Here is a 21,563-nt window from a genome sequence, read left to right as displayed (position 1 = left end):
CACTTACTAGCTGTGTGATGATGGGCAAGTCACTTAACCCCTTTTATCTTAGTTTCCTTATCTGTAAATTGAGCTGGAAAAGAAAATGGAAAACCACTTCAGAAGCTTTGTCAAGAAGACTCTAAATGGAGTCATGAAGAAGCGGACATGACTTAGATGACTGAACAACAATAAATAGCTGTGTTCTGTTACTCAGTAAAGGTATCTTAAAAATTATTCTAGTTCAATACTCTCATTTTAGAGATGAAGAAACAAAGACTCAAGGAAGAGAGGTGACTTTTTTGAGCTCACAGAACCCATATCCTCTGACTCCAAGGCCAGTGTGCTTTCAACTGTACTGTACAAATGCATACTGTTATGAGTTTAAAATAATTTTTGACACAAGAACCCATTATGCCCACAGTAACCACATCATATTAATTACCATTATCTATTATTAAAGAAGGAAGGTGATATTTTAAATGTAGAAGTTTCTGAATATTATTGGCCAATTTGCATCACATTTTTAAGCCAAATAACATTAAAATTCAAATACCTAATGAATTACTTGTCTTAAGTTTTTTAAAAATGCGTTTTAATACCCAAGTTGTTTGCTAGTAGAAATTATATTAAATTTTTATGTCTCAAAATTTTGATGATAGTTGTTTACATTAGTAATACTTTCAAAAAGATAAATTCATAGAGTACATCATCATCCGCAAAATAGGAAACATTAATAGTAGCCTACAAACCATAAATCACAAACAAAATTTTTTATGTTTTCTAGACACTATGTGGAAATGATCCTTATTTGCTCAAGTCCATATATAATAGTAGCAGTTCTAGGCTTCATTACTAAATAAGAAATAGGTTTGCTTTTGTGAATTTTTTATAGGAAAGCTCATTTGGATATCATTTCATCCATTAAAATTATATATAGATCATTATATTATTTTCTGGTGTTTGAATTAAACATCTAATTTTTCATTTGCATGCAGATTTTTCTAATATTAGAAAACCTTGAATCTTACTTGGCTTTACTACACTCTTTCAATAATAATCTGCTACCTTTTGGATCTAGATTTACATCTGAATTTGTGGAGAAACTTCATTCAGATTTTTTTAGGGCCAAAGGCTATCTAAATATACTTTTTTATTTTTGGTAAGCTGGATTTATTGGTCATCTCTCCAGAATTTTTCATATGGTAAATGTTTAATAAATATTTGCTGAATTGGATGTGGTCAGACAGAAAAGATTTCTTTTGAGATCAAAGTAATCTTTGAAGTTAAATCATATAATCCTTGGGATCTAGATTATTATAGTCTAACAAAAATATGAATTTTGTAATCTTTCTTGTTGGTCTTTAGAGAGGGAAGTGTGTTTCTGGAAAAATCAAATTCTTTCCTGTTGTATTTTCTTTGTGTACATTAATATGTGGAAACACTCTCCAAAGAATGTATGCTCTTTGAGGACAGGGCTTGTTTCTCTTTTGTTTTCGGATTCCTTATATTTCAAGCATAGTATTTGGAACCTAGTATAACTTAATGAATTACTGCTGATCAATAGTTAACTAGAATGAGATGAAAGGGCCCTCAGAAAAGCTGATAATGCAGAGGATAGTTATGATGACCTTGTTAGCACCCTGGATACTTTAGAATCAGCCAGAGTCAGGATCAGCAAAAGTCCTTGATCTTTATTCTTTGTGGATGCCAACGGAATGGCCACATGAAGTGAGAGGAATCCAGACATGAATGTGGCCAGGAGTGACTCTGGCTTTTTCACTCCACCCTCTAAATCCTCCACCCAAGCTCTCTATACCTGCACAGAGTAGTGGGCAGGGCCATTCTTTCTCCAAGCATATTATCCAATTGGTAATTAGCCTTAAGTGCTCCAACCTCAGTGCATCAACTCATTTTCAGCCCATTACAGACAGTTGTTCAACAGAAGGTTTCCACTTCAGTTTCTAATTTTCCTACTTTTGCAGTGTGGTTTCCCCAAAGATGAACATGCTTATCTTACTAGACTTTTTCATTCTTTTCTGTTTCCTGGGACATCAGAGTATAGCTATACCTAACTTGTGAAGTATGATAAGACAAAATAAGTGTGAATGTCAGCAAGATGGACCAGCTGGATTTGGAATTTGAGAGAGAGTTTATGAGGATAACAAGTTAATTATGATATGCAGGAACTTGATTTTTGCATTCTTTGATGTATCAGTATGGATAATAATTCTACAGTGATAAATATCTGATACAAGATTTGGTGGCCCCTTCCCCTCACTGTCTTTTCCATTTCTAGGCTATGAAAGATGCTGCCATTGAACCTCAAATACCCCAATATTTTGCCCTGTAGGCAGAAGGCATTTTGGACATTTGCATTGTTAATCCTCTCTAACCCTGGTGGGTTTATATATGCCCTCAATATGTTTTGTTTTGCTTTTAACAGAAGCATGGAGCTGACCAAGTCTAGAGGGAAAGAATGTTAAAGCCATTTTGTTTGGGAATGATTTTGAATAGACATGAATTTTACAGGAACTCACTGAACTTTTAGAGGAGGAAAATAGTATCAAATCATAGATCTTTGCCAATTATTAGGCACTTTTCTAAGCACTTAAAAATAGTCTGCTAAGGTTTGATTTTTCATAGTTGAATTGATATATGAAAGAAGATTGAAATTGAAAAGACTTTAGGGATGACTCATTAAGAAATAACATTTAAATAGTCAGTCAAAGAATATATTACAATATTGGAAAAAAGATAAACTATTCTTTTAAAGGCCTAATTATTCAATTATATGTCCCTTTTATACATTTTTAAATTTCCCAATCTCCAGAATTTTAAGATAGAGAAGAATATGTTGTAACATTTGCTTAAAATGTATATTATGTACACAAATGCAGAAAGGAACTCAGCTCCTTTAAAGATAATGGTTTAATGGATAAGGAACCCAGTGTGTGGATATAATAAAAATAGGCAAGTGAAGACTAGGTTGTGAAATCAGAATTTTCCCTTGAAAAGAAAGTATAAACATCTTGTTGAAGGTACTATCATTAGCAAGAAAGGGCACTCAGATACAGATCAATAGGATTGGATCAAGTTTTGACCATTCCAGATGGGTAGGAGATATTTAGTCCTGCTTTTCTCCATCTTACTTTAACTTGAAAAAAAGCAGGATTGAAAATAAAAGGTCAGAAGAGAAGCAGTGCAATTTTCAATGGGTTTTATCCAGGATTCAAAGGAGGTTGTTATCTAATGTGTTAGCATAATAAGCATTAAATTAAAAATATGCTAATAGAGGAAGAAAAAATGATGAGGCATTTTAGCAGAAATACAACAAACTTGGAAATAACAAAAATGCTGAGGCTTTTGTACCTTCAAGATCTGTGTTGGGTACATCTGAAGCTCACACTACTGTGAGTATAATATTCAAAGGACTATACAACTAAATGCTGATGTTAATGGAAGATAGACCAAGAGAATATCAGTGGTTGGATTAAAGAACTATGTCTCTGTTTTGAGCAATTGAAAATAAATATCTGATATTTATTTTTCTGCTATCTATTAAAGAAAAGATGTAACAAAATTGTATCTGATAATAAATGATTTAATTTCCTATATTTTTGTATATTTCAGAACTCTTTTACTTAGAAAAGTATCTAGCACAGAATAAGTACTTAATAGATGCTTGACAATTGATTAAAAACTCCAAATAGGTTTATGTTATTAGATGCAAGATTTCTGGCAATACAAGCTAACTGCTTGCACTTGACCCTTAAATTCTCCAGCTATTCAGAAGGTATTTTATGGCCTAATTTTTTCCCCTTTAAAACAAAAGGTTATTCTAAAAAATTCTCCAAATCCAACATGTTCCCTCCCCCCCAAACCAATAGTCTTTTCCTAATGATCTGTTACTATGAGTCATGAAATCTGTCTCTCAAGAATTAAAAGATTATCTAAAGAGTAACAAAAAAAATAAATGGGGGTGAGTAGGCTATACAACATTATTAAGAGACAATTATGCAAAATAAAGAGGGTAACTGATGCTGCTGATAATTTTATAACCAGAAAATAAGGTAGAAATAGCCAGATATAAACTAGGCATGGTCTTTAAGCTTCACTGATATTGATGCAAACTCAAGATATCTCATATGTTGGGTGTACCCCTATGAAAGATTTATAAAACTTGTGCAAGAGTCAGATATGGACATATAGGCAGGTATGAATGGATTGTGATCTGCCTTGCTATACAAAGTATACACATCAATGAGATGAGATAATATAGTTATCAAAATTTAAAAAAAAATTTTTTCTGCTTGTGATATTCATACATAGTGACAGATATGACATTCAGTATTTCCTAGAATCAGAATGTAATTAGCTATCTCCATCAAATTAAAAGGCTAGTATAGAAAATTATCTTTATATTCTGATATTAAAGATTTTGTTATTTTAAGGGGACATATTGAAATTTTAACCACTTTTATGATGGTGAGAAGTATGTCATTTGTAAGCCATGACTTACAAGTCATTTGATATGAAAATATCAAATAAATAGAAAGGAATTGTATTAGAAATCAAACCAACAAACACTTATTAAATGTCAGGCAATGGATCCAACATTGAGAATCCAAATACAAGAAGAAAGATAGTTTCTGTCTTTAAGGAGCATATTTTGTAATGGGGGAAGACAATAAAAAAGGAACTAAAAAGCAGGTGGTGGTGAGCAGTAAGAATGGAATGTGGAGAGGAATGAAAACATGACTGGTCTGGGTGTTTTCTTTTGAACAGTGTTTCTGGGAGGAATCAATTAATCAGAAGGGGCATCAAATACAGAGTACTTCCAAGGGGAACTTCCAAGGGGAAGTACTCCAAAGGTAGAGAGAAATTTCACTCTTGCTAAATAAAGTCTAGAGAATCTGGAAGGGAGTCTGGAGAAGGATGATTAAAACACTAGCAAACCTTGAAAGTCTCTTTTACATATTAATCTATTTATTTCTATTTCTAATTCTATTTCTGTATCTATTTTTAATTGTATTCAACTTCCTTATTTCTGCTGATATTTCAGATGCTGATATCTGAAATGCAGTAGGGACTTAATAAATGTTTACTGATTAATTAATCACCTCATGAATATCTTGCAATGTGTTTTCTTCTTCCACTAGGTTGTATAGAAGAACATAAGTTCTACTAAGGCCTCTTGCACAAAAGAAACCTAAAATAACATTCTGAGCAGTGATTATATGCTATCTGCCTTTTTCTCATTTCACTGGTAATAAATGTTAGCACTTCTTCAAATATAAGCTATGATAAGTCAACTGCACCTAAAAATTCAATTTATTCAAGCCACAATATGAATAATGATGTATAATCCCTATAATAGTTAAAAGTATCATTTCTCTGACAAGTATAAACCATTACTAAGTGTCTCTATAGTTCTAATAACAAGGATAAAAATGATATAATACATACAAGTTTCATGTATGGACAAATACTCATTGGTGGATTCAGAAACCATTTATCATCCTGGCCTAATATTGGTTATAAAGGCAGAATTGCTATCGTACTGAGTATAGGTCCTTGCTAGAAGCAGAACAGTGGAGTAAATAAATGCAGTATTACTATGTTCTTATGAGAAAATAATTATGATGAGTATATAACAGTTTCCTCAATCATAACAGTTTCCTCAATCAAACTGACAAATGGCTCATTGAAAGCAATGCTGGGCTATAGGATGTGAGGGGAAAAAGGGAGTGATGAAGAGAGGAAAGGAGGGAAGAAGGGAGAGGAGAGAAATACACAGAGGGAAACAGAGACAGAGAGACACACAGAAACAGAGAGAGATAGAGAGACAGAGAGAGAAACAGAGACAGACAGAGATAGAGACAGAGACAGAGACAGAGAGAGACACAGAGACACAGAAGCACAGAGACAGAGACAGAGACACACACAGAGAGACAGGGAGATAGAAAGAGATTCATCATGTAAAATCCATGAAATTGCCATGATTTTTATTTCCCGATGAGATCTAGTTATATGTTTCATAGCCTGGAATTTTAATACATATCAGTATTCATTAAGAAGCTTTCAAACTCAAATCTAGTCAGAGAAGAAAACTGTGTATGTCCTAAAAATCCAAGAAATAGCCTTTGTCCATTATATTTACTTGCCTATTAATTCATTTGTTTATTTTCAGCAACTTTATTTATCTTCAATGGATTGTGAACTGATTTACTTTTACTTTTTCTGATAGGAACAAAATGAAACAAAATAAAATAAAATTTCCCATTTTGTCTGATCATTCCAAAATTTATGGTAATATTTCCTTGGATTTTTTTTTTTTGTCAATAAAATTTGAAGTTTATTTTCTTTGTCATTTCATGAAGAATGAAATAAAGACTACCAAGTAACTTACTGACAAACCAAGCGAGCATCTTTTCCCACCCTCCAGCTTCAGGCCAAAACAAGTTATACCTCTAAACTTGTATTTTGCTTTCATGATACTTCAGAGCCATTTTTGAATAAGATGATTCTATCTCACTTCCTTATTTTCTTGAACAAAAACCTGTGATATGACAAATTTCATGCTTTCCACAGAGTTGAAATTATGTTAAATTTTTACAAGAATATTATCTAATGCTATTAAAGCATTGCCATGAAGAGGATTAGTAGAAGAAAAATTAGACTTTTATGCTTAACTTCAATAGCAGAATGTTTAATAGATTATTTAATGTAATACTTAATGATCATATTTGTTGTCTGGGGGATTACAAAAACAATAACAACAAAAACAATCCAAAATAACTTATGAGTGAAAAGGTTTTGGTAATAAAATAAAATAATATAATTGTATGATTTAGCCTATTTTTTTGGGTATATAAAGTTGAATATGTAGTTTTTTTTTTTAACTGAATTGGGTATTGATTTGTATGACATGACCCTTTTAGAGATATAAACATCTTTTGAAAAACAAACAAATGTTTTCTAGAATTCATCCCAACCATATGTATATGTTCCCTTGAAAGTTAAGATAGCTTAACCATTTTGGCTTTATTTAATGTCCTGCACTTTGAAATGGAAAGTAAAATTTAAATTTTAAAGATATAAGATAACATACATAAAAGTAAAATTTAAAAATTCCATTTAAATGTATTTAGCATATAGCTATAGACTCCTTTAGGGATTACTGTGAGAAGTCATGAAATCATAAATTATATTCTAATATTCATGCAACTAGTTAAATATACTTGAAAATATAGACACAGAAAGTATCCTATTTTGAAAATCAAGTAAGAGAGATAGAGAGAAAATTAGAAAAAAATTGAGAATGATGCAAAAGGAAATACAAAAAGTTAATGAAGAGAAGAATGACTTAAAAAGCAAAACAGGCCAAATGGGAAATTTCCTGAGGAAAATAATTCCTTAAAAATTATAATTGAGCAAATGGAAGTTAATGACCTTATGATAAATCAAGATACAACAAAGCAGAACCAAAAAATTGGAAAAAATTGAGAAAAATATGGAATATAGCATTGGAAAAACAACTGACCTGGAATATAAATCTGGGAGAGTAAATTTTAAAATTATTGGTCTGCCTAAAAGTCATGATAAACAAAAGAGCCTGAATATCATCTTTCAATGAAATTATCAAGGAAAACTGTCCTAATATTCTAGTTCTAGAAAATAAAATAGAAATTGAAAAAAATCACTGATTACCTCTTGAAAGGGATCCCAAAATGAAAACCCCCCAGGAATATTATAGAATGTATCTCAAATATTAGAAAGTTGTTTTTAAAATATTTTCATCATTAGTTCTAAGAACAGAGTGCAAGAGGGTTCAGAAAATAAAATTCTGCCTCTGGGGGGGCCCCCTAAAAATACATGCCTGGATGGAATGTGAATCATAAGTCACATGAACAACACAATATGCCAGTGCAGCTAACTTCCATGTCTAGTGCTATTCTGAGAATACAAAATGAAGATTAATTTAGGTGCCTCTAGAATTCTGCTTTCATTTTCTGAAAAGAAGTAAACTTCAGGTTTAAGCTATAATCATGGAACAATATAATGTACAAAGATAATAAAGTTTCCAGTTAAAGTTTTGGTTTGAAATGGCAATTAAGCTAAAATTAGATTTCAAAAGTTGTTTAAAGCAGGCATTTCCCCCTTCCCATTCTAATTCTTATTTAGCACAAAGCTTCTTTAAATGTAATCTAGTCATCTTCATTGTCATCATAGCATTGTCAATGTTTGCTGTTATTATTGAAGCATTAGATCACTTACAAAGGGAAAGCTTTTCCAATCAACTCTTACTTTCTCCATCCATTGGGAGGCAATATACTTTTCTTCAATAAAGATCAAAAATTGTTTCATAGATTAGTGGGGTTTTAAACTCTATGAAGTAGTCACAGGAAGTAACCAAGTACCACATAATTACTTAAAAAGTAACATTTGTCTCACAGTGCACAACATTTTGTGGTACTTTTGTTGACTTACTCTGAAGAATTCCTTTGTTGACCCAGAGTCCAGTGTTCCATATGCAATTTCAGTTTGTTTGGCAAGGTCCTCTGCACTTTCTATTGGGGAGACCATTCGCTCAACTGTCAAGAATGCAGCAAGGTTTGCCGTGTAAGATGAGATGATGATGAGTGTAAAGAACCACCAAACACCTCCAACAATTCGACCTGAGAGGGATCTAAACATGAATAAGGTAATGAACATTTTCCTGTCTAAGGTCAGGAAAAAGCAAAGAAAGAGAAAAATATCACTTTTAATATGCCTGTTAAAGAAGTAACTTTAATTTATCTAATTTTATATATTTTGGTAGGATTTCTATGAATAATTTATGTAATATTTGATGATCTTTTTGCTATATTTAAATGTAATTGATGTTGAAAATCTGAATTAAAAATTTTTTCTTTATTGCTCAATAAGTAGAAATGGACAAGTCTAACTTTACTGTGTTGGATCTTGTTTTTAATGCATAGAAGAATACTAGTGAAACCCTAATAGCGCTGAAGAAATGATGGATTGCATTTTGTTTTCTAGTCATAGATTCACAGAGATAGAGTAGCATATGTTGAGATAATAGAGTTTGTAGAGATAGTTAGTAGAGATAGTAGTAGAGTCACTGTGGTTGTAACAGGATAAATGATTGTATTTGTTATAAAATAAACTTGATTCTTGGACATAGCAATACAATCTACACATCCTTTCTGGCCTAATTGAAGTATATTTTTACATTGTCTTATGTATCTTCTCATGTTCTTATTCCCCTTGCTTGGTTTTGGATTAAAGATATGGATGAGGGTGGAAATTTTATTTAAATTAGAATAATCAGGATGCACTGATGATCTCAAATAGCACCTCATAGTGTCCAAATTAATCTTGAAACTCTTTGGCTTCCACTGGATTGAGGAATCCCTATGTAAATTCTATAATTTCCATGGCTAGCATAATAAATTATCTTATTTGATCCTCACACTAATCTTGGGAAGTAGCTGCTATTATTATCTGCATTTTACATAAGAGTAAACTGAGGCTGAGAGATTAAATGATTTGTCCCAGGACATACAACTAACAAATGCCTGAGAAAGGATATAAATTTATGTCTTTCTGATTTCAAGTCAAGCACCCTAACTATTATACCATAATAATTTTTTACCTCTTTCCTCACTCCTTAAAATTTTTTTTTTAAGTCTTAGTTTTAGTTTTAGTCCATGATTTCTTGTTTAGGTGCATAAAATAATTATCTGCCTTACTTTTAATCATTTATTTAGACAACTGAAAATGTCTTTAAGAGGTCTTTATTGATATATATATATATATATATATATATATGTATACACAAGAAGTTATATATTGAGTTTAAGATACATGTATTCATGTGCATGACACAGTATGGAAATGGTTCATTATTTCACTGCTATTGCAACTCCCTACTTAAGCAGACTGAAATAAGCTAGCAGATATGTCTTAGAGAGTTACTCGAGATTTAAGAAGATTATTTGTCTTGTTCATGTTTGGTTATATTGCTAATTAAATTTGAGATAATATTTGAATCCAGTTCTTTCTCCAATTTCAGTAATATATGCACTATACTTATCTGCCCCCCCCTTTTTTTTTTGGTCCACAAAATCTTAGTTCTATATGGCATTTAATAGATTAAAGTTATTTTACATAAGATTACCCTTCTCCCCCCCTCCCCCCCATTGCAACCCATTTTAATCTGTCTCCTTTTTGGGAGAAGTGAGTTAAATTTTGTCTGCTTTAAAAAAATTGCTGTTGGCAGTTGATTTATTTTTTTATGCAAAATTAACAGGGCAGTTACTCAGATATATCCCAAGAAAATCTTGAAAATATATGCCAAATGTCTAGAATGCTAGTAATCACTTCTACATAATGTCAGAATAGATTGGTCTCAAAATAGTATTTGTCTTGATTATAGAACTTAATACATAAAGTCTTAGATTTCCTGTATCTTAAAGTGATACAGATTCTATGGAACATCATAGAAGACATCTCCTTTAAGTTTCATTGCCATGAGAATCAAGCTTAACATTTGCTACCCATCAGCTTATTAAAATGTTTATTCAAATCATGAGAAGGGAACTGAAAATGAGTTCATGTAATTACAATTTAGTTTTTATATCACTGAACTAAACATTAATACTAAATGATTTTGACAGTGGTGAGGGTTGGCATAAGTTACTGATCTAGAGGAAACATTAATCCTTATGATTTATTCACATTTTATGCATAGGATTATGCTCAATATAATTTGTGAATTGAAAGTTTTGGGTAGTTTAAAAAATGTTTTAACTAGAAAAAGAGCATGAGGACCTAGAGCTAGGAAAAGATATTAATGCATCATAGGCAAGTTTTAAATACTGTATCACCTATGGAGTAGATTACTATGGTCATACAATATATCTCAAGATAAATATCTATGTGTGATAAAAAAATTTCTGGCATTCAAAAATACATATTTATAAATATGAATGTTAAAAAGTATTCTTGGTTTCCCTTACCTTGTGCTCTCTACAGCTAGGTTGTAAAAAGATTTATACTTTGGTCATCTTTGGTACTGAATCTAGGTGGGTTGGTGACCCACAAAACCCTTGGAATTAGTGGGGAATAAAAATTAGATAAAAGAAATGTTCAGAGTTTTAAAACTAACCTTGGTGAAATGTCACATCCTTGCTGCATAAAGGCACCCAGGGAAAACCAGAGGCTGTTAAAAATACCAAACTCATTGGGAGGCTGGTCACTTGGTCCTTCTTTTCCATCCTCTGGCTCTTCTGTGTGCCACTCATATGGACTAAATCTACTAACTAGGAATAGGACCACACTGACACCAATGTAGGCAAAAACTATGCACATCCAGATCTCATAGGCCAAAGGATCCAAGAAGGAAAAAACTCCTGGTTTAGATTTCTGAGGCTTTTTAATCATAATGGATATGCCCAAACTCATGAAGGGCTTTGAAAAGTCAATAACCTCTTCTCGGACCAAAGTGATTGTTAGTGGGGCGATAGCAATCTCTGCTTTCTAAAAGAGAAGAAACACACACAGGCATATATGTTAATATTATTCCATGAAAAAACCTTGCCCTCATCTGTATAATCAGTATTGAGCAAAGTGATGTGTTTTCATATACATGATATAGATGAGCCATTTAAATCCCACAAAGCATGTTTTTGTTGCTAATAATTTGGGGGTGGGGGAGATAGAAAATGATGAGAATATGACTCCTAAATATTTCATTTTTAATTAAGGCAATGAAAAGATTAAACAATTGAAAGTGTTAACCCGATCAATGCTGGATCTTGCTACTTCTTGCCACTCTATTTCAGAAGCTGTCACTGATAGCTCCCTTCACCATCTTCTCATTCCTATTAAATCAAAATTAAAAGCATACATTTTCCCTTCCCTTTTTTTCTAGCCAAGAAGCAGAGATATTAGGAAATTAATCAATCATAAAACTTTTTTTCTGTTTGAAAAAAATCAGTCATAGAAATTGTCTACCAAGACGCTGCAATTGTTAAAATCTGAGAAAAGTTAGTTTTCTATTCAATTGACTTCATAACTTCTATCCATAAAAATATGTTTCAAAACAAGTTGGTAAAACAGTATTGCCAATTCTCAATCATCCATATTAACAAAGAAAAAGAGAGGTGAGGCAAAACATGTTGAGTACAGAACTTGATCTGCATTCAACCAGAGTCCTCCAAATACTTATGTATGTATGTATGTATGTATGTACACACACACACACACACACAAACACACATACATATATATTCAGTGTTAGAGTAGTTATAGAATAATCTCTATCCCTCAGTCTCTTTCTGTCTACCTGTTTCTCTCTCACACACACATACATACAAACACATGAACACACACATTCACATATATACACACCTATCCATTCAAGCATTCTCATTCACCTTGAAAAGGGTTGCCTATATTGCCAGCAGCCTGGATTCATTTTGGATGATCCAAATAACTGAGGATTGATCCATAAATATCTTGATGTATGCAAATATTTAACATACCTTGTAAATAGTTACATATATTATTAAATTGACCCTGGGGGATACTCATATAGTTAGTGATAAAAGTTGATTCATATAGTTGCTGTTTCTGAGTGCAGTGAGTACCTACCATTCTTACAAGGTAGATATTCAATGTGGGTCTAAAATTGCTTGCTATATTCCTGTCCTATAAGTTTCAAATATTACTGTGGAACAAATGCATTAGGAGCATTCTTGATCAACACGAGACAAGGTAATAATATTCATTTGTAAGAACTGTCCGTGCAATCTATGGTCCAATGCTATTTACTGTCTATATTGCATTTCTTTTCTCATTTAAGATTACTTATGTAGTCAGCACCTCTTTCACATGAATATAAAATCTAATGGATTGTTTTATAATGTCATTCAATTTCCTTTATGTTGAGGTTTTAGTTACTATATTACTGCATAGCAAAATATCAGTTTCTTGGTCTGAAAAGCAGAATACTGAGCTATGCAACAAATTTGAGCTTGAGATGTGGTTCTCTCTGTGGACTTAGGTTATGTCTTCAATCTTTTCTACCTATGTTATTGCCAAGAAAAGGGAAGGAGTATCCCCTGTGTAATTATTGATTTCACGGAGGCCTTGTGAAGATGAATCAGATAGGGTATGCTCTGTGCTTTGGAAGATGAAAAGCATGAAACAATCTTAACGTAGCATGCTTGGATGCTTTAGGGCATTTTTGAATTGTATTTTCCTGTTATTGTGTTCCTCACTAAGAAAAAGCTTTTCCTTAGCTATAAGTTTGATTTCTGGTTGGAAGAAATAGGATGCAGAATGGCACAATGACTGAGTGCTTGCTATCTACTTCTAGCAACCCGCTTGAGATTGTGATAGAAGCTGGTGATGATTGATTTTGCAAGTCAGGCACGAGTGGATGTTTTATTTGCTTTGAGCCGAAAATTTGTCCACATACTTATCTCTTGGTGCAGGAGGTACATTATGCAGTTTTGTGTGAAACCACAACACATTTAATCCTCACTTTGGGGAGCTTTGTGATCATGCAAAATAAGGAAGAAATTATATCACACATCTTTAATATTTAACAGATCAAACAACATTGTAAGCATCTTTAGTTATAATAAAAATATATATGGTTGGAAAAATATTTATGTTAAAAGATTCATTGTATAGTTTTGGTTTAAATAACTTTAACAGGGGTCCTTAATTAGTACATGGTTTTTTGAATGTATAAGACTTTCTTCAGACAACCATTATTTTGTGATTTGCTCAATGAGGGACTGTCAGAATCAGAACTGGAAGCTAGCAATGAATGTAGAGAAGTACTAGGACTAGCTGAGTTACTTGCAGTGGGCAGGATCTCGTATAAAGCAAATTTATTGCTCTTGGGCATGGTTTCTTCTATAGTAGGAGACAGGCTAGATTCTAAGGCCTCTTTGAGCTCTAAAGCCTATGATTCTAGATCAATATCAGCATTACAAAATAATTATTGATTAAGGCAAATTGCTCAAGTTAGCTCTATAGTTTTCAAAACAGTTTCTAAATGTAATGAGTTACTATGAAATTAAATAGCCATGTACCATTCACTTTTTAATGATCTGTGTAATTTTAGTCATTTTGACTATCTATCATTGCCATTTTTTTCTCTTCTTGAGAAGTAAAAAGTGTTGATTAAGGTAAACTTTTAGGAATTAATAAACTGAGATCATCTACCCATTGTATGTCTCTCTTGAAGCAATACATCTAAAACACTTTGTAACAATCTATTTATTCAATGCTGATTCTTTTAAAAAATGCAATAATTATGTATATTTGCTGTTCAGAGAAGGTTAATTCATCAATAAGTTGATTTGCTTACCCCATAAACAAGTTCTCCTACCATCCCATTCCAGATTTTTGTATCTGCATCCCTTGCTCCATATTTTCCATCTGGGACAATGGCAATTTTGTACTTGATACCAATATGTTTTGCAATTTCAGAAGCCAAATCTACACAGTATCCTTCATACTTGTCATTCCCTTCAAACATTTCATGGTTTTTCTTGTACATAACATATGGGGATTCCTATAATGAAAGAAGTAGAACTGTAAAGGAGAAACATATGAAATGCACTTGGAAAAAATAGCAAGTAAACCTTTGAATTTTAGTGTGTGATCAATAGTTAATGTTTGATATTAGTATACATGCATTACTTTATATATATATTAGTTAATACATAGTCTCCTATGTCAAAAGAAATCAATATTAAAACTAAGGTATACTAAATAAACTCAAAAGTATCTTAATTATTCACTTTGAAAACAAATTTAGAAATGCTTCAAAATAATTCCTCAATTGATCAGTGTCATTACTTTATACCTAGCACAATAACAATGCTAGGACATTTTGGGGAACTCTAATCAATCTGATATATTTTAATTAAAGTTATAAATTAGATTACAAGATTTAAAGTTTTAAAATATAGATCCTTAAAAGTTTGAGAATAGCTCTATGTAAAGTTTGAGATCTCCGTAAGAAAAGGCCTAAAACTGTAGAATCATAAAATGATCTAAGTTAGTCCAAATTCTGCACATTCTGTCTTTAGTTTGGAATTATTTTATATATAACTGTGCCCTGACTTGAACAGATTACATTTTTCAGTGATGTTAATATTCTGTTTACTGCCTAAAACTAGTACTTTAGAAATATGAATTCAGCTTCTAAATATATTTGAAATTGAATGTCAAATTTTTTAATGTGTGACTCATGTAATATTAAGTGTAGCTACTAGTGTCCTGAGCATCTTAGTATTATTTGAAATTATATATAAACATATATATGTACATATGTACATATATAGATGTACTTTGTAACAACACTTAAAAATCAAGTGCATTTGAGGAAAACATTGATTAGATCATGACTTTAAGAAGCAATTACATTTGCAAATATCCTTATACTCTGCAAACAGTTATTTGTATCTACATTTCGCTCTCCCTATTTCCCATTTGGGACAATGGCTAGCTAAAGGAAACTTATCATGAATAAGAAATGTGTTGAGGAAACATTGGCTTATCAGTTTTTTTCAGGGAAACTCACAATCCAATTATCATGACTGTAAACATGATAACATATATATTTGAACACATAAAGCACTGATATAAATACGTTTCATAACATGATGCTATATGATTCTGATGCTGCTCTTTAATAACTCTAGTCATGCCATTTAGTTGTCTATTAAAAAAAACAAACACATAATTGGATTTTGTTTTTTAAGTATCTCTATTTGATACCTACAAGATATTTCATATTAATTTCTATTTTGTTTTCAATTAATTTGTAATTACATAAACATTATAAAAATTTGATAAGAATGTCATAGTAATTAATATAAAATATAATTTTACTAGAGGTGATGGTTTCTACTGTCTTCTAAGTGACATAAATAACATAGTGATCTTTATATTAATTTGTGCTTGGTTCAGGTGGATTAAGACATCTCAACTTCTGCTCTCATTCTACATAGAATCTATTTATCTTGTTTATTTTTCCACATATAAGAACAACCAAATTTGTATCCCTTCCAGATATACTTTGAAGATAAATGTATTAGCTTATGTAGAATCTTTTATAAAAATATAGAAAAAATGATACATTGCAAATCATAAATGTGGACATAAGAATCAGAGGGGTGCTGCAAAGCCTTGTTCACTTCAAATTTATGGCATAATAACAAATAATTATTGTAAATGACTCTCTCTTTTGTAATTTAACTAAAATGGGGAAAAAGGCACTAGAGAAAGATAAGAGCCACATATCTATAAAATAATTTTGTATTTTTTCTTGAAATGATTTTATTCCTTTCAGCTATAATTAAAATGAACTTTATAATATGATATTTTCCAGAAGAGGAATCATCCATGTCTTAAGTTCAATATTAACCTCAGAAATAGAACCTTAGATCTCTGGCATAAGAATTATGTGAGATGATATTTCATATAATCATATCATTTTACTATAAAGGTACTATTTTTGGTAATTAATTTTTTGACTATGCAGATTTGTAATAAGACTTTTGTTTTTCTTTTACTTTTTTTTCATTGAAGGGAAGTGGGATGGAGAGAATCAATTGAAAAAATAAAATTAAAAAATGTCAATATAGGCTGCCTAGTTGAAAAGGACAAAAATTTCCTTACTAAAAATTAACTTAATTTCCTTTTTTTCCAAATGGGAGGAGAGGACAGATATCACAAACTAGATTAAAGACAAAATATTTAGCTCTTGCCTTCCGTATTTAAATTTTGGAGACCAAGTGTCATCTTTCTAAAAACATGAGTGGAACCCTCTTAGATACCCGTGATTTTAAAAATAAGTGAAAAGATCATATGAATAGTATTTTTCCACCTTTGACCAATTCAAATCTTGAATCTTAAAACCACAATTACAAAATAAAGATATTAAAACTTATTAAGTGTCTCTGCCTTTTTGCCTACTGATCTCGATGATTAATTCTACTACACTTTTCTGTCTAGCTCTTTTAAGAGAATGAAACATGAAAGCATTCTAGGTTACTTTAGTGAATACTAGAATACAGAAACAAAGAAAAAAATTCAATTAAAGTCTGGCTTCATTTTTCCAGACTCCTTTTTGGACAATTGAGATAGATTTAAGTTTGGTTTAACTTGTTAAATATAGGCTAGTGCAATTTTTGTTTTAGATCTACAAATACATGTGCAAATAAGTATCTTTGTATCTGTATTAAAATTTCATCTCCCCAAATATCTTTAGAAATCAGCAAAATTTTAGGCAGTCAGACCAGTCTATGGGACCAATAGAATTCTGAGTGTTGGGATAAAATGAAAAGCAAATCAGAATAAAACAGGGCAATAACTCATGTAGGTGTGTGTGTGTGTGTGTGTGTGTGTGTGTGTGTATGTGTGAGCGTGTGTGTGTATGTGTGTGTGTGTGAGAGAGAGAGAGAGAGAAAAAGCTGAACCTCAGAGAGAGAAGGCCTTCATTGCTATTGTTTTCCCTTCTATCCATAGGCTTGATATTCCTTTGATCCTGTTTTCTTTTAAAGGAACAGTGATAATTGCTCCATCTCTGACCCCAAAGACATCGAGAAGTTCCCAAATATAACTTTTAAAAGATGGGATTGTTGAGATTTAGTCCATAATTTAGTGGGAATAGGGAAGGGACCTTTTAAGTCTCCTGGTGATAATCTTCAAGGAGAGTGGTGAACACACTAATGTCTTATTTTCCTTTTACAACTGAAGTTTCTTGTCTTTGATTATAAGATGCTTTGCATGTACTGTGACATAATATTTCTTTAAAAGTAATTTTTTAAAGGAATTACTAGCCTTTGATACTTTATCACCACATTGAATCCTTGGTATTATGAATTTGATGATAAAATAACTTTCATTATAGATTTCCTGGCAAATCTACTTTGCTACTCACAGGCCTGGCAAGACCATTTGAGGCAGTAGAATCTAATCTATTGAGCTTGGTCTTCAACTTTACAAAGTTGAAATCTCTTCTATTAGCACACATTACAAACATATACCATGGAAAAGCCAACTTAGAAATTATATTTGTTGAAATATTAAGCTATTGAAATAGGGATCTCACCAGAATGATTTCATGTGTATCATACAAAGTAATCACTGCAATTGTCCACGACATGATTTAAATGCAGTTAAAATGATGAGAGATTCACTTACTTCAATTGTCAGTTAGTAAAGTCATTGATTATTTGCTATGGAAATTTCTGCCTGCCTGAAAAGCATTCTGATAAATATAATACCTTATTTTATTACAATCCTATAAGATCAGTGGGAAAATACTTAAAACTAGAAATTAAAGATCTAAAAAAAATACAATTCAGACAGAAGTAGTTCTATTTTACCCTTTAAATAATTCTAGGTTCATTCAAAACTTGTTTGAAAGCTAAGAGTTTCTTTAATATACCAGGATAATTGTTATTTAAGAAGAATCATTATTTGCACTAGTACATATATGATTTGCATTGTGTCCACCATATTCATATAAAATATATTATATAGGTAAGATAAAACTATATCAAACATTCTCAGAACTAAGGTTTAGTTTAGAAAACTGTAGGCTATTGAATTTGGCTTCATGGTATTTTGTTTCATGTTACTCCATTTCATGAATATGATGAATTAGATTTTCTGTAAAAATAATTTAAATTGAGTGAAATGGGAGTGGAGGGAAGTATCTGGTTGCAATAGCTTATTTTTTCTCAAGTGGTCAAATTAACTTAGAGGGGAATTACCAGTAGTCTTTCCTGTCTTCTCTCTTTCACACCCTGATTTCAACTAAACAAGATTCCTGCTCTCCTAATTATAACCTATGAGACAATTTGGTTCATATCTTTTGTTTTCAGTTTCTTTATTAATAAAATGATGGCCACAAATGGTGGTAGTGGTAAGAAGGGGGACTAGATCATCTCTAAGCACTTCTTGCACTAACAATTCATGATCAAATAAGGCCTTTTCCCTAAGAATAGAGTCAAAACTTACTGCCTCAGATTATCTAACTAAATTATTATTTTGTCATTCTGTGTTATATCAATAATGATCACAGACTTATAAAACTTGCAATTTGATAATATTTCAGGCTTGGAATAAGACTTGGAATAAGACTTCTTATAGGAAAAAAATGACTATTTGAGATCTTTCCATAGTTCATTCTTAGATCTTCCAGCCAGTGATAAAACGAAGGCCCTATATGGATAAAAAAAAAAAAAAACTAATATTGTTTTCTGACCAAAAATGATATTTTAGAAATATAAAAAGCTAAACACCACATTTTTTTGGGCACAACAGCTAAGTTCTCAATTTTTATTTAACAATAAAATTATCTAGCAGTACAGCACATAAATGGGATACAGAAGGAAAAAGTAGAAGGAAGAGTAGCAAGACTGTATACAGTATTTCAGAAAAGAAATTGGCCATGCGATACAATCTTTTAACTTTTTCAAATGGCAAGATATGGGTTTTATGCACTGGGAAAAAAAAGAAAAATTAACTGTCATCTTTTTTAGATGGTTTTCAATGGATTTTTGAAGGGTTATTACATATGATTCTCAAATATCTCATTCATTTACATGGAACTGTATTTCCTTCAAAATGAAGAGGGGCATGGGAAATGTTTTATGTCCCTGGCTTTTCAACAAAAGCAAAATACAAGGACCAATATTATGACAGGGTTCAGAAGTATCCATTAATAAAATAGTATCTGTTATTTACTTGGTTATGAGCTAATGAATACTAAATATATTTCAAGTATGAATAATATGCAGATAAACAATTGTCTTACATTGTGTTCATAACAACAATGATAGTAGTACTGCCAAGCAACAGAATTTATACATGGGTAGTACTATATGTACATATAGATAACACACTTGTATTTTTAAAATTATTTTTTATTTACTTATAGGTGACATGCTGTAAGAAAATCTAAACATGCTGGGCAAAAATCATTTAGCCCCTTGCTTTTAGATTATATGTCTAATCCCTTGAACAATAGGGATAAAAAGAATATTCCCTAGATAATAATTATCAAGCACATTAAAATGCTTCATTGCAGACAAAACAAGCAAAATTTGAAAAAATATGTTTTTTTTAAAGATTATATTTGAACAGGAAACAATCACACAAATTCATATGTATTACTTGTTTTACCTATGCTTGGAGTTATGAATGGCATATATACATAGTGAATGTACAGTGACCTCATTTAAAAACATGGGGATGATAGAAAGTTTAACTAAATGATTTCCATTCAACATCCATTTCTTCTCTTGATAAGGATGAAGGCCAATTCTTCATCTGTTTTATATAATTCAGCATGATCACAGAACTTTTTTTTTGGTGGTCGAGAGCCTGGTCATCCAGTGAAGAACCAAAATCCACATGAAAAATTATTTTAAGTTTACTATATTGGAGAATAAGACTTGAGCCTTAGTTAGGAATGTTCGCAGCATCGTGGAACTCTTTCTTTCTTGATCAATTTCTTAAAATAGGATTCTTCATCAGAGGCTGAAAAGAGGAGGACTGTACTGAAGTATGATTTTCCATTACTGGGTCTTTTTTAGGAAAAGAAATATATATAATATGGCTTTTAAAGTCCCATGCAATTATTACAGTTAGATAAGAAATTACATATTTCACATTGCCACAAAGACAATTGCTGTTGATTGATTTGCATCCTTGAAAGATAATCTTGAAATCAATGACATGATATATTACATCTCTAATTGGTGATGTAACACAGAGGGAACTGCAACACAATGAAACTGTGAAAGTGTCATGAAGCATTTTCCAGTACTTTCCTATTTCATTCCAAGATCAGTTTAGGAAATAGGTCAACCTTACTGAAAAACACTAAGTTACCTAAATATATTTCCATGTCATTTGAGGTAGATTGTTCCCATAAATGATTAATATATATATATATATATGTATGTATATATCTTATCTAATGAGTCAGGTGAAGAGTGTAGCAAGCTGAGATGTAAAACTTTAAAACCAGACAGGTAAAGGTCACCCTTTGCTGGTCTGCTTTGACAAGTATTCACTCTAAAGGGCACATTTGACTTCAGAAAGGAAAAATGCAAGTAGTCTATTATTTAAAAGGTAATTTCACAAGACTCTCTTTGAGGAAAGGAGCTTTGAAATCTAGCAAATTTCTCATTTTATGATGTCACATAATGAAGCAGCTGCATTTTGCTCAATTCCCAAGAGCAAGTCAATGAATAATGGTGTGAGTATGGATTGGTCAATGAGAAAAATAACAGTGAAGAAAAAAAAAACTATTTTAACATCAAACAATAAATATGAAACTGAGCAAATCAGCTTCAAAAAACATTCATATAAAACATGTTCAATAAGATGACCAGATTTGGTTTCTTTAGTCTTTTAACTAGATAATGCAAATCCTTATAGATGAGTAAACTACCTGAAAATGATAATTTTGAGCACTAAAATCTGTTATTACATTGATGCCTTAAAAGCACTACAGACATAATGAAAAT

General features: G+C 31.5%; 1 protein-coding gene across 5 annotated transcripts in view; it reads right to left on the bottom strand.

Annotated features, from left to right (window-relative positions):
• GRIA4 (glutamate ionotropic receptor AMPA type subunit 4) overlaps positions 1-21,563 on the bottom strand; it is a 487,658-nt gene that overhangs the window by 54,894 nt on the left and 411,201 nt on the right. For 4 of the 5 annotated variants that reach the window (XM_031961085.1, XM_031961083.1, XM_031961082.1 and 1 more), the window contains exons 11-13: positions 14,375-14,581; positions 11,156-11,526; positions 8,473-8,671 (exon numbers count right to left, since the gene is read on the bottom strand). In XM_031961085.1, coding sequence (XP_031816945.1) covers positions 8,473-8,671; positions 11,156-11,526; positions 14,375-14,581 — 777 coding nt within the window. Of the gene's footprint in view, positions 1-8,472; positions 8,672-11,155; positions 11,527-14,374; positions 14,582-19,351; positions 20,569-21,563 lie in introns of those variants that run through there. The other variant, XM_003764267.3, reaches the window with a different exon arrangement.

The sequence above is a fragment of the Sarcophilus harrisii genome, chromosome 3 (assembly GCF_902635505.1).
Source record: "Sarcophilus harrisii chromosome 3, mSarHar1.11, whole genome shotgun sequence".
NCBI lineage: Eukaryota > Metazoa > Chordata > Mammalia > Dasyuromorphia > Dasyuridae > Sarcophilus > Sarcophilus harrisii.
Note: the sequence above shows the minus strand (reverse complement) of the source record. Positions and strands in the feature narration are given on the sequence as shown.